Raw genomic sequence first — 13,840 nt, 5'->3', positions numbered from 1 at the left:
GAGGAGCGCAAAGTCTCGAATATCCGCCAGCTCCGTGATGTCGTCATGAAGGAGTGGAAAAGCATTCCAGTGGCAACCTGTGAAGCTCTGGTAAACTCCATGCCCAGGAGAGTTAAGGCAGTTCTGGGAAATAATGATGGCCACACAAAATATTGACACTTCAGGAACTTTCACTAAGGGGTGTACTCACTTTTGTTGCCGGTGGTTTAGACATTAATGGCTGTATATTGAGTTATTTTGAGGGAAGAATAAATTTACACTGTTATATAAGCTGCACACAGACTACTTTTCATTGTGTCAAAGTGTCATTTTGTCAGTGTTGTCCCATGAAAAGATATACTTAAATATCTGCAGAAATGTGAGGGGTGTACTCACTTTTGTGATACACTGTATATGCTAACATATATGGATACAACATACTGTATAATACCATATAAAAATTAATCCTATAGATATTTAATATATGTATAAAGATTTAATATATGTACATACACACATTTCAGTATGGGTACTTCATATATGTTATAAACCTACAGTATATCTACATACATATCCAGAGGAACATGTATGTTATAATAATATATCACCTTACAGGTAACATATAAGTAAAAAACATTATTGATATAGGGGCATATATGTCATAGATTACATTTCCATGTGGGTATTGTGGATTTCCTAAAAATATGACAAAATATGTGGGGTCAAACATATATGCAGCAGCTTAGATTGTTAATTTTATAGTGAAGAAAACTTATGAAAATAAAGAGCTTATTGATAATATGTATTTTGTGCTAATATTTTAATTAGTAACATACAACCAAATCTTTAAGTGAACTGAAATTTGCCAAGTAGTTAAGCCAAAAAAATTTGCTGATGGCTGTCAAAAGTTATGAACAAGGATCTTTATGATATGCCCCATACAGGGGTATTTAAACTTGACCTGGCATGTAGCTGAGCCAACTGGTTTGACTCACTAAAAGTGGTCATACCAACATTAAAGAGTTTGTTTTAAAAAACTGTGCTTTGAAAGATTTACCACAAACTGAGTCAAAGTTCAACAGTACCAAAGATTTTACACATGCATCCAAAAAAGTAAGAGCAATGTATCAACCAATATCTAATATCAACCAAAATTGTCTTTAAACTGTCTTTTTATTTAAGTGTGCCTTGTATATAATAAACTCACATTAAGTCTGAGGAAATTCGTCCACTGGCCGATGACTTTATATCCTGGGCTGCTAGTGTTGGTTAACTGATACTGAAAGATGTCGTAGCGTCCTGGAGCATCTCCGTTCTCATTGAAAAGAACACTAGTACCAGCGCTGCCTACAAACAATACAAACAAAATACCCTCTGTTATTTATATTTATTGCATTTTATATTGACAAAATGCTGAGCATAAATATTTGATAAGAATGTGGATCCATCGTACACTCTGAATCAACCTCACAGCAACTAGTTTGTGAGTCATATAAAAAAATCAGTTTGATCTTCCAGCTTAGGATCAGGTATTTAACAGATTGGATGGTTGGATTTTACTTTGTTGCTTAACATAGTACAGTATGTGCCTATCTTTAACAAGAGTAGAGTTCAATAAAAATAAACAAAACTAAAAACACACATTAGCATGTGCAATTCACATTATGGGTTCCAAGGTGAAGTGTTTTTGTGCATTATAGAAACTATAGAAAAATATATAAATAAGAAATGAGAAAAGAAAAGTAAACATGAAATATCGGTGTATTGTTGTAATTGTTGTCAATGTATAAATTAAATAGATAATTTTAGAAGTGTCACGAGAATTAACAGTTCTGTAGTGTTCAATTGTCATAGCATAATGGATTGTGGAAAAAAGTCCTGGTCTTTATGTGGCTGAAGTGTCGGCCTGATGGAAGGCGCTGAAACAGGGTATGGCCAGGGTAAAACGGGTCAGTGATTTTCCCTGTGCGCTTCCTGGTTCTGGAGGCATGCAGATCCAGCAGTGTGGGCACCAATGGTCCTTTCTGCAGACCTAATGATGCGCTGCAGTCTTTTGGTGTCGTGTTTGGTGGCTGAGCTGCCCCACACTGTGATTGATGTGGTGACGACAGACTCTATGATGACTGTGTAAAACTGCTCCATCAGCTCTTGGGTAGGTTAAACTTCCTCAGTTGGTGCAGGTAGTAAATCTTCTGCTGAGCCCTCTTGATTGAGTGGATGTTGCTGTCACACTTCAGATCCTTGGTGATCGTTGTACCCAGGAACTTGTAGGACTCCACAGTCATTACAGTTCTGTCGAGGATGGTGAGTGCTGGCAGGGTTGGGGGGCTCCTCCTGAAGTCCACTGTCATCTCCACTGTTTTTACTGTGTTCAGCTCTAGAGTGTTCTGACTGCTCCAGAGGACAACCGGATCAACCATCCTTCTGTAAGTAGACTCATCACTCTCGCTGATGAGACCAATGACTGTAGTGCCATCTGCAGACTGCAGGATTTTAACAGAGTCTGTGGAAGTACAGTCATTTGTGTACAGTGAGAAGAGCAGTGGGGAGAGTACACAACTTTGTGAGGCACCCGTACTGATGGGTCGGGTCCCTGAGGTAAAATTTTCCAGCCTCACCTGCTGTTTTCTGCCAGTGAGGAGGTTGGTTATCCATTGGCAGGTGGGGTACGCTGAATTTGGTCAGTTTGCTGTGTAGTTGTCCCGGAATAAGTGTTGACGGCTGAGCTGAAGTCTAAAAACATATTTCGTGCATAGGCTCCTGAATAATCAAGGTGTTGGAGGATAAAGTGGAGTGAACTAGAATAAAGTTGAAGTCCATAATATTATTTATTGATATATATATTGAGGTACATAATATTGCATGCATTTACAATACTATATTCTTTATTTAGCCCAAATACTAGGTCTAATTTACCTCAAAGGTAGACCTACCTTGGTCTGATTTTGTAAAAAAATAGCCATAGTTAAACACTGTCACTGTATGTTGTCTTGCAAACACTACCCAACATAAATTTCGAAACAATTTTCCTCAAAGAAAGATTGAAAGGGGCTTGCATATGCCCCCCTCTACGGTGCATAACACCATTAAACAGTTCAAGGAATCTGGAGGAATTTCAGTGTGTAAAGGACAAGGGTGCAAGCCTAGACTAAACACCCGTGATCTCTGATCTTTCAGACAGCACTGCATCACCAAAGATCAATTTTAAAAAGATGTTATAAAAGTGTTATTTTTGGTTATTTTTACCAAGATTTAGCACATTTTTCTCTTTGTTTGACATTTGTAAAAGGTAAAAGTGAAATCAAAATGAAAGTGTTGAATCATAACTAACTATAGTATTTTTGTCAACTGGAATGAACCACCATTGCAACCACACAGCATCCACTGCAGCAGCCTGAAGATACAGCATGTATGAGGGAATCTGTTATCCCACTGAGTCTTCCATCTTTTTATACCAGCAGCTGCATACAGATGATCCATTGGTGCATACTTTAACTCAATAAATATTGCATATACAGAGCTCTATTTTAGGCCCGATTGGATTTTCCAAGCGAACCGTGAGTAGCCAGAGTGATAAAGGGGGTAGAGTGTAAGGGTCTGCGGTTATCACTTTTCCCTTTCCCTCTGGTGCTTGCTAACTGGTGTTGAACTGGGATTATATAAGTTATTGAGTAATAATTTTGAGAAGACTTGTAGTTTCTAATAACGATTCTGACGATTCTATTTTACTCAAAATTCTAGGATAAAACAAGGGCATAATGTGCTATTTCCATCTAAAATAGTGTTTTTTTTTTCTGTGATGAGATGCTCCCCTCGAGGCAAAATCTAAGAGAGAGTATATCTTCAGTAATGACACAGGAACACATGGTAAAAAAAAATCCTAATGGAAAGTTCTTTTCACAGCAAGCTTCTTACCAAGGCCAAATGGAACTGAGAAAATAACATTTTTTTAAATAATGTAAGTCTGTAACAGGGCGGGCGCACCACACCTGCAAGGTTGTAATTTATGAACCCAATTGCAGGATAATTAACCAGGGTACAACAATACTGTGACTAAGAAGCCACAAACAAAAAGGAGAAAGATGATTACTGAAACAAAATGGCTCAAATAACAGAAAAGAAACAAAAAAAAGAAAACAAAATCAACAGCCCCAAGCAGAGTGGCGATAGAACAGATAGACACACAAGTAGGAAGGATTACCCTCCATGTGCTCACCCAGAAAAGGAAAGAATGACATTTATAAGCCTACGCTCTCCCCAGCGAATGTTGGAAACATTACATGGGCATCAGCAATACACCCTAATCAAAAGGTAGCCAGGAAAGTAGGAAAAAATGGATATAAAAGAAAAAACATGAAAAACATGAATTACCACCATGTCAGCTACTCAGTCCACCAGTGTGTGATAGCTTACATTCATTAAAAAAGCATAAAAAGAAAAACCTAGTCAAGATGTAGGTGGTTATAAAAGGAGCAGACCAGCCACTCCATCAAATGACACGGCCCACTTGGCCGCTCAGGTGGCACAGCGGTAAAAACACACGCTGGAACCAGAGCTGGGATCTCGAATACCTCGTATCGAATCTCAGCTCTGCCTGCCGGTTGGGCTGGGCAGCCACATGAACAACGATTGGCCTGTTGTTTAGATATGGGTGGGACTAAGCTGAATGGGGTCTCTCTCTCATGACCTCTGCTGGCTGATTGATGCCGTCTGCACAGAGATGAGAAAAGAGTGCTCTCAGGGTGTGTCTCTCTGTACACAACACTGAGCTGCACTGCACTAGTCAAAGTGTAGGTGATAAGATGCATACAGCATGCTGCCCACGCGTCAGAGCGCTAAAAGGGAGAAAAAGGGGAGAAAATGCATAAACAAAATATATAAATATATATATATATTCCAGTGTGAATCATCTGTGGGGCTCCAGTCAAAAAGGTGCCGTCACACCACCTCTGGAGGCAGCACGACTGCATAGTCTGGTTTCACCATGATGGCTAAAAAGAGCTGCAGCTCTGGCTGAGTTCCTCAGAGAACAGATCAAAGAATGCTGGTGTTTACTCCAGGCGAAACTAAAGTACTGACCCTGCAGAGCATGTGGGTGTAAGGAAAGGAAGACCATGATTCAACACACGACAAAGAGACTGCACTTTCCTAGCTACACTGCCGGATTAAAAGTACAGACTGACACATTGGTTAAAGTTGAACAATCTGGTTCTAATTCTGATCAGGTTCTGATTCTGATCTGGACTTACCATTGAAGTTAACTGATCTGATGTAGCTCAGCAGTAATCGTCCCTCCACCGGGTCCATTTTATCACAGATACCCGTGGAGCCAGGGCACAGTTCCTGATGCATGTTGTGCAAGGCGTGAGCCATGGCGTACACAGCATCAATTACAAACTGTACCTTCCCCTCCTGCTCGTACACAGAGTCACGACTGATCCTCTCTTTACCTAAGAGAAACAGAATTAATGTAAAGAATATTACTTACAGATACATTCAGAAAGCCAGTAGAAACTGTGAAATGTAATGAATAACAAAAAGTCATGACACATCAGAAAAGTGAGACTAGACAGACTGGAAGTTCTTTGAAGTAACCCGTCACTGTCATTATGTCAAACTCAGTACTGGACATCCAAATCGTGTGTACCTTCATTTCCCCCCCAGGTTTATCATGTAGCCTCACCTGTGCAGGGGTTTTGGTGTGAGATTTATTGAATTAAATGTCAAGACTAGCCTTGCTGTACATTCCTATGGGTCAAATAAAGTCATACAAAATATCTTAAATCAGCAAACAGACCAATAATTACAAAAGTAAGTTGTATTTCAGAAGACAAGACACATTAACAAAGGACCTATGCTAAATGCTAAGCTAAATGCTAAAGCTAATCTAAACACAGGAAACATGAACCTAACTAAATCTAAACCCTAAGCTAAGCTAACATGAATCCTAAGCTAAACAAGAACTAGACTAAAACAGAAACAAGACTAAACAAGGCATGAACATTAACAAACAGACAGGAGCTAACAAGGCAAACAAAACAAACTAAACAAACAAACCAAAACAAGGCAAAGACAAAGACAAAGGCAAAGAGGCAAAGGCAAAGAGGCAAAGGCAAAGAGGCAAAGGCAAAGAGGCAAAGGCAAAGAGGCAAAGGCAAAGGCAAAGAGGCAAAGGCAAAGGCAAAGGCAGAGGCAGAGGCAAAGGCAAAGGCAAAGGCAAAGGCAAAGAGGCAAAGGCAAAGAGGCAAAGGCAAAGAGGCAAAGGCAAAGAGGCAGAGGCAAAGGCAAACCGGCAAACCGGCAAACAGAGTCAAAGTCAAATAGTCTCCAACCATGTTTCCCCAAGCTGCCTTTTTAAATCCACTGGTGCAGCTGTGGGTAATTTACTGAAGACCAATCAAAAAGGGGGAGTTGGCTTGAGCCTGAAAGTGCCCCTTTGCTGAATGTTTTCATGTTGCTGACTCTACCCACTTTGTGCTTCCAGTGGTTACTTGCCTCTCATTATTACAAATCTTTAATAGGGTTGAGGTCAAGGGCTCCATGCCAGAAAAGTTCATCAATATCACACTCACAAATCTTCAAATGCAACTTTGTAGGCATACAATTAATAACTGCAGCCTAAATGTTGTTCTGTGCACTTTGACACCCCCCTGTAGCCCATTTGCAATTAATAAAACACCTATAGGACCCTCCACTGACCAGATAATATTTGGGTGCTGGACCATTTAACATTCTCAGTCTTGCAGAGACACTTACTTACAGTACATTGTAATGACATGGTAGTGTTTGTTGATTTCTTATGAATGCAGGTGCAGCAGGACTGGTGAGATTTTTAAATTCTGTAACAGGCCGACCTTTTGTGCCCATGTTTGCTGGCATGGGGATAGAAACACAGATTTCATAAAAGTGCAGTTTTCTTTAAACTGCACTTCAAAAGCATTCTCTGTGCCTATATCAGGCATTAATTGTTTCACCTTCCAACTCAGCTGATGGCTGATTCACATGTTTTTTCTGACTTTTTGCCTGTTTTCCTGTCTCTTTGTTTTTGGTTAATATGCAGGACTAAAGGTCACGTCCCTGGTCTTTTTTACCAGTGTTATTTGTTCTAGTTTCTGGGAACTTAACAGACAGGCATGGCATTATTCTTGTGTATTTTGCCAACATTCCTGTGTGTAGCTGTCATGAGAGACCCTTCCTGGACCTGAATCAGTGGTGATGTGGCAGCTTTCTTGTATTTTTGCCAGCATTCCTGTTTGCAGCTGGATGTGAGTGACAAATAATGTTTAAAATTTAGCACTTGTGTAGGTGTAGTTGACACTTTCTGATCACATGAAACTGTTGGCTATATATTTTTGTTGAAATACTATAATCCTGCTGCACCTGTTTTACTCATACCTATAAAACACACTGTCCAGTTGGATTCTAGTTCTATTCTCAAATGGTCTACAGGGAGTTTTTATAGCAACAGATGGGCTACAAACAGTGCCTGTATACCCATTACTTTACAAAGATAAGTGTAGCCTATAAAATAATCAATGAATGTACCCACCTGATAGATGTACCTAATAAAGTACTCAGGGAGTGTACATGACCTTATCACTTACCATACAATCAACAATTAAGCACCAAGTCAGACCATGTTCACTGGAATTTGAATCTAATGGTTTAATCTAAACCACATCTTTGTTGTAAAAAAATAACCAAGATAAATAAAACTTTTGATAACTGCAGTAAAGAGCCTAAGGCATCACCTGTACATTTCTTCTTTTCTGGGTCAAGTTTGATTCCTGGACGTGTCAGTTTGCACCTGAAGTCATCCTCCCAGAACTCAGCAAACCAGATATTTCTGCGGTTATTCTCCAGAGAGCGAGATGTGAAGTATTGATCAAACCCTTAACAGAAGAGACAGAAAAGCAGCACTGTTTAAACAAAGACTTTAGTAAGTTTAAATGAAGACTTTTTGTATTTATAAAATCACAGGGTTACCAGGTGTTGGTGTTGCAATTAACTGGATGAACATATGCACACATAGATTTCTTCCACCTATTTTGATTTTCCACCATATGGAACAGTGATGAACATAGGTTCATTAGGGACAGTGGTAGCCTAGTGGGTAGAGCTATTAACTGAAAGGTTAAGATTTCGAATCCCAGCTCTGCCATGCAGTCACACCCTTGAGCAAGGCCCCTTGAGCAAACCCTCTCTGTTCCAGGGGTGCCATACAATGCAAGGAACAAGCTGGAATACGCGAGGAAAGAATTTCTGTATATGTATAAATGACAAATAAATTTTATTATTAATTCTATCAAATAAATTATATTATTACATTATTTTACTGTTCCAGGTTTCCTCCATTTGCATAAAATAATAGCTCTTACTGTGGTTCACTGAAGTCCCAGAAACTTAACAATGGCTTTGTAATGGGTTCAATTAATTTGTTCCGTATATGTTTTTGACTCTCTTCTGAACGTGGCATCGTGATGGTTCATAAGATTTTCTAGCCTGCTTTACATTGTCAGACAGGTTCTATTTAACTGATGTTTAGATTCAGCAGATCTGGCAGTAATCATGCCTGGGTGTGGCTAGTCAAGTTAAATCCAGTTTTTATTTAAATTTGGTTAGCTGGTTGATTTAGTAGCTAAATGGGCAATTTCTTCTTCACATAAAGTCAGGTATGACTGACCAGCATTTTCTCTTTAATAAATTAAATCATTATTTACAAAAGCATTTAGTACTTTGTACTTGGGTTATATCTTTGTCTAATATTAAAAGTAGTTTGATTGTCTGAAACAAAATATGCAACATAATAAAGAAATTAGTCAGTTCCCACAGTGCTGAACCACTGTATTCTCACATTACTTTGCTTGTTAACTGCATACAGTGAAACTTTGCTGATTGTTTTTTTTTTATGTTGCTGACCCAGTAAAAGCACCACTGTGTAAACAAAGACCTTCATCTATATTTAATCTCATTTTTTAAAGTCATATTATGTGTAACAGCTTCACAATTTAATTATAAACAGAAAATCAAATAAATAAAAAATGGATAAATAAATACATAAAAATCATCCCCAAGAATAAAACTATCAATCAAATTAGTGTATGCCAAAGTCGATTCTTATCAAATATTTATTATCAGTTTGGTATTACCGTCAATAGATGCTCTTTTAGGCAGGATGGTGACAGCTCCTTCTGCCACATCTTCATAGTCCAGGATAGGGGCGCTCTTCGCCCCCCAGCTGTCTGAGCCAACAAATCTAAAGTGACCTGTCAAGTTTGCCCTTCCAGCAGCCTCTAAAACCTGTCTTTACCAAAGATAGAGAGGAATCACAATTAACTTTTGGATACTGAAGGCACATGAAATTTACCAGTGTAACAAAAGTTCCCCATTGCTTGCTAAACATAAATAAGTGAGACGGGTAAATGGGGTGTTTTGGGATGTTTTCAATCACAATCAACTACTGTGAACTTCTTTGTTTCAACAATTATCAAATAATTATTAGCAAACCAAACTAAAATTTCGAATCTAATGCAGACTAAAAAATAACAAATCAACTTAGTTCTCAGAGTTGATCACAATATTCTGAACAGTCGTAGGGAGGGTTGGGTAAAAGTATTAGTATTTATAGCTGAATACTGACTACACCATCCTAGATGTTTTCTTTATAATAAAATACAGTGGTACCTTGAAACTCAACGTCAATTGGTTCGGGGACTGGCGTTGAGTTTAAAAGGCGTTGAATTTCAAGGTATTTTTTTGCATAAGGATGTATGGGAAACCTGTTAATGCGTTCCATGGTCCCGTGGACTTATACATTTTAGACTTATGTACAATAATGGGGTTGTTTTTGACACATACACTGTAAATAACACAGATATAATATAAAAACACTACAATAAAAAAGCTGATTCTTACAATTTCTCAGAACCTTAAGCTGTAACACAAGTTTAAAAATTAAACAGTGAGGAAAATCCAGCTAAAAATAGATACATGTGGAGCTTTCAGAGTGAATCTGACGGTTATTCCACACAAATGCAGATTCGTCTCATATTCACACTTTGATGATGTTATACCGCACCGCTCAAGCCGAGCGCTGAACAAAACGACTGTTCATTGTTAACTTGAAATTAAATAAATACATTTTTAAAGAACAAACTGAACACGCTGAGTTTAAGGGTACAAATTTCTTGATGAAGGGTGTTGAGTTTCAAAGATTTTGAGTTTAGGGGATGTTGAGTTACAAGGTACCACTGTATATCAAAAGTGTGACAAATTCAGATTACATTTGTAGTGAATTTTAAAAGAAAAAGCTGAGGTAACCCTATTTCTCAGTGTTGGTGGCAGGGGAGGTTCTGGAGTATTCATAAATTAAATGCTGCAGTTATTATATAGACATTATTTTCAGCAAGGTCCTTAAATATTGATCTTATAAATATGTTTTCTGCCAATGTTACTGGGTTCAAACATTGCTTTTGTTATTATGACACATAATTCTTTCATCAAAACCTACACACACATCATTTTATAGTGGTATTTCTAAATATAATATAATAGATTTAGCAAGTATTTAAACCCAGCTGAATACTACTGCAAATATTCTTGTATATTCTTGTCTTTGCAAACCTGGATTTGGGCAGTTTATTTTATTCTTTGTGGCAGATCATATTATGCTTCATCAGAATGGATGGCAAGCATCAGGAAGGTCTCTCCACCAATGTTTGATAGCGTTTAATCTGGGTTTAGTAACACAGTACTTGTTTTGCCCAAACAGTTATGTTTTTATATAATCAGACAATCAGAATATTTTTTTATTGTTTTAACATGCTGTTTGGTACACTACAAACAGGCTGTTATATGCCTTACACTTAATCCATAGGTTGCCCATCTCTGCACAAGAACCTATGCTGGCAAGTTTCATAGCTGTTCCATTGTGCGGTTTTCTCCTTTTGTAAATAATGGCTCTCACTGTGGTTTATTGAAGTTCCAGTACAGAAGTACAGAGCAATGACTTTTCAGAATATGCCATCAGGTGCTTGTATTTCTAGCCTGTTTCACATTTTCCAATTTCTTCTTCACATAGGGTCAGGTATTACTGACCAGCATTTTCTCTGTAATAAATGAAATCATCATTTGTTTAAAAGCCTTTTGTTTTTATTTGAGTTATTTCTTAGTGTAAAAGTAGTTTGATGGTCTGAAACAAAATATGCAAAAATAGAAGAAATTAATAATGGGCAAATAGTTTTAACAGCACTGTAATTTGTAATAGATGCAGTCAAAGAAGTCCTATTTATATGGGCACTAAGATGCCACATGCTGTAGTTGAGGAACTAGAAACTTCTATTCCATCAAATAAAAACTCTTTCTTGCTCTGTGTATATTTTGACCCATTAATAAAAAAAATTGTGGTAACATTTTTGGACAAAGAGAAAGTGTTCCCACCAAAGTTAAAAGAAAAATAACTAAAATAGAAATATTCTGTTCTCAGATTACAGTAGTAGCTTGTAACTCAACGTCACCTAAACTCAAAATCTTTGAAACTTGACGCCCTTCACTGAGAAATTTGTACCTTTAAACTCGACGTTTACTTTAAACTCAACATGTTCAGTTTTTTTTCATATGAGACGAATCTGCATTTGTGTGGACTAACCAAATTCACTTTGAAAGCACTTTGTAGTCAAATTCACTCTGAAAGCTCCACATGTATCTGTGTTTAGCTGGATTTTCCTCCTGTTTCACTTTTAAACTTGTGTTATAGCTCGGGGTGCTGAGAAATTGTAAGAATCAGCTTTTTTCTGAGAGAGTCTAAAACACTTATCGTTAAAAAAAAACTTAACCTGACTGAATGTATTAAAAGAACGACAGAGGAACACTAAACCTCTCTTAATTATTACTGCTCATAAGTGTTCTCCACTAATAAAATTCCTTCCTTGTTTTAGTACAATAAGTCATGCTAAGCTTTGTGCACCCAGCACAGCCTGCGCAAAAGCTATTGTGCCGCTTTTCATGTGAATGCGCCTTTACTGAACGGAATACAGTATTCCAAGATCAAGCATCTCCATGATTAAGAAGTGTAAGGAAACAATAGAGAAGTAAATGCAGGTTTTATTGTGTTTAACTGTTTTTAATTGTATTTCAGTGTTTTTTATATTATATCTGTGTTATTTTCAGTGTATAAGTGTCAGAAACAACCCCATTATTTTACATTTGCCTAAAATATATGCAGTTCCACGGGACCATGAAATGCATCAACAGGTTTTTCCATACATCCTTATGGAAAAAAATACTTTGAAACTCAACGCCTTTAAAACTCAACGCCTCTCCCAGAAGCAATTGACGTTGAGTTTCAAGGTACCACTGTACTTGCTTAATTGCATGATTAACTTTGTTACTTGGAGAAATTTTTTTTTATAAAAAAATAATAGAATTCAAGAAGAGTAGAATTCAATACATATTGACATTGAAGGCTTTTGGATGGCACAGACGTCTATTACGCTTGCCCACCACCACTGAGATTTGTGTTCGAATCTCAGTAGTGCTATAGACTGACTGGATGTTTACACAGACATGAGAGGCTATGTCAGGGGCTATGGCCAAAGAACCAATAATGGACTGATGCTTCATCCAGGGTTGTGCCCTGTTGAAACTGGACCCACCGTGACCCTGACCGCGACAAAGCAGATGATGAGAATAAAGCTAAATATTGTCAATTAATTTACTCCTGTTTATAACATTACTTTTATTTTATTGTGAGATAAAATACTAGATTGACTACTGTTAGTAATACGTTTAAGTAATAATAAGTAATGGTACAATAATGCTACTACATTACCCATAATATAATCATGCTTTTTTCTTTTGGACTAAAAACATAAAACATCATTATTTTGTTGATTGATCTGAGTGATCTAAGTCTTTTTACAGGAAACTTAAATAAGAACATAATAAAGCTTAATAAAAACAGAAACGCTTGTGCTTTAGAAATGGGTACATTGAGTACTTCATTTCAGAACTTGCACTGTAAACTGAAACAAAGGTGGTCAATTTACTAAACAGAGTGGTCCTCTGGGTGTTTTTTCACCTCCTAATAGGAGCAGACTGAACTGTGATTTAGCTGAAGAGAAACAAGACCCCCATTACAACTGATCTGAATTTACTTTTAGCAGCAGAGTAAATGCCATTCTCACCGTGTCAGAAGGCTGCACTTATTAACAGTGGAACAAGCTTTAATAAGTGTGAAACCTTAGCACCCACGTTTGTCCATGCCAACGTGGTGGGGAAGCTGTCAGCAACATGCCGTGCTGGATAAAGACTCAATCAGGAAACACTGCAAGGAACAGCCTGCCTTATTAGGGGTGTAAAGATTCACTGATTCCAGTCAGTTCTCCAGCCTCAATATTTACAGCACTGCTGCTCTGTCAGATGCCACATGTGATTTAGTACTCTAACGTTTGGCAAAGGCAAATGTCAAAAATCCAAGCAATTAAGGGTTTAGAGGTGGAACAGCTCAAAAGTAGGATGAAACCAATTACCTGAGTGGACCACTGGAGAGTTGCTTGAATCAGATAATTTGCCGGTTTTGACCGAACATTATGACTAAGGCCCTACCTAATTCACGGCCATGAAAATTTCACATAGCGTATGAAATATGAGGTTCAATATGCAACATAAGGCGATCCTAGCAATCATACAGCAATTAAGTTAGTGTAACACTTTTCTGTGGTGTAGTGTGCTGACAATGTTTGATATACGTGTTTATGTATTGAGTACATTTTGTCCATAATCCATTCCATAATCAATGGAAAAGTGTGCTTCTCTACACACGTGATCATCTCTCTGTAGTCTGTGCTGCACCTCAAAAGAA

The 13,840-nt window shown here is 37.7% G+C and overlaps 1 protein-coding gene across 1 annotated transcript in view; it reads right to left on the bottom strand.

The window, feature by feature from the left end:
* grm6a (glutamate receptor, metabotropic 6a) overlaps positions 1–13,840 on the bottom strand; it is a 103,025-nt gene that overhangs the window by 36,106 nt on the left and 53,079 nt on the right. The window contains exons 4-7 of the mRNA XM_062998779.1: positions 9,129–9,283; positions 7,731–7,871; positions 5,229–5,429; positions 1,187–1,326 (exon numbers count right to left, since the gene is read on the bottom strand). Of these exons, the coding sequence (XP_062854849.1) occupies positions 1,187–1,326; positions 5,229–5,429; positions 7,731–7,871; positions 9,129–9,283 (637 nt within the window). The remainder of the gene's footprint in view (positions 1–1,186; positions 1,327–5,228; positions 5,430–7,730; positions 7,872–9,128; positions 9,284–13,840) is intronic.

This window comes from Trichomycterus rosablanca, chromosome 7 (assembly GCF_030014385.1).
Source record: "Trichomycterus rosablanca isolate fTriRos1 chromosome 7, fTriRos1.hap1, whole genome shotgun sequence".
Lineage (NCBI taxonomy): Eukaryota > Metazoa > Chordata > Actinopteri > Siluriformes > Trichomycteridae > Trichomycterus > Trichomycterus rosablanca.
The sequence above is the reverse complement of the archived record's forward strand: the minus strand, read 5'-3'. Positions and strand labels throughout refer to the sequence as shown.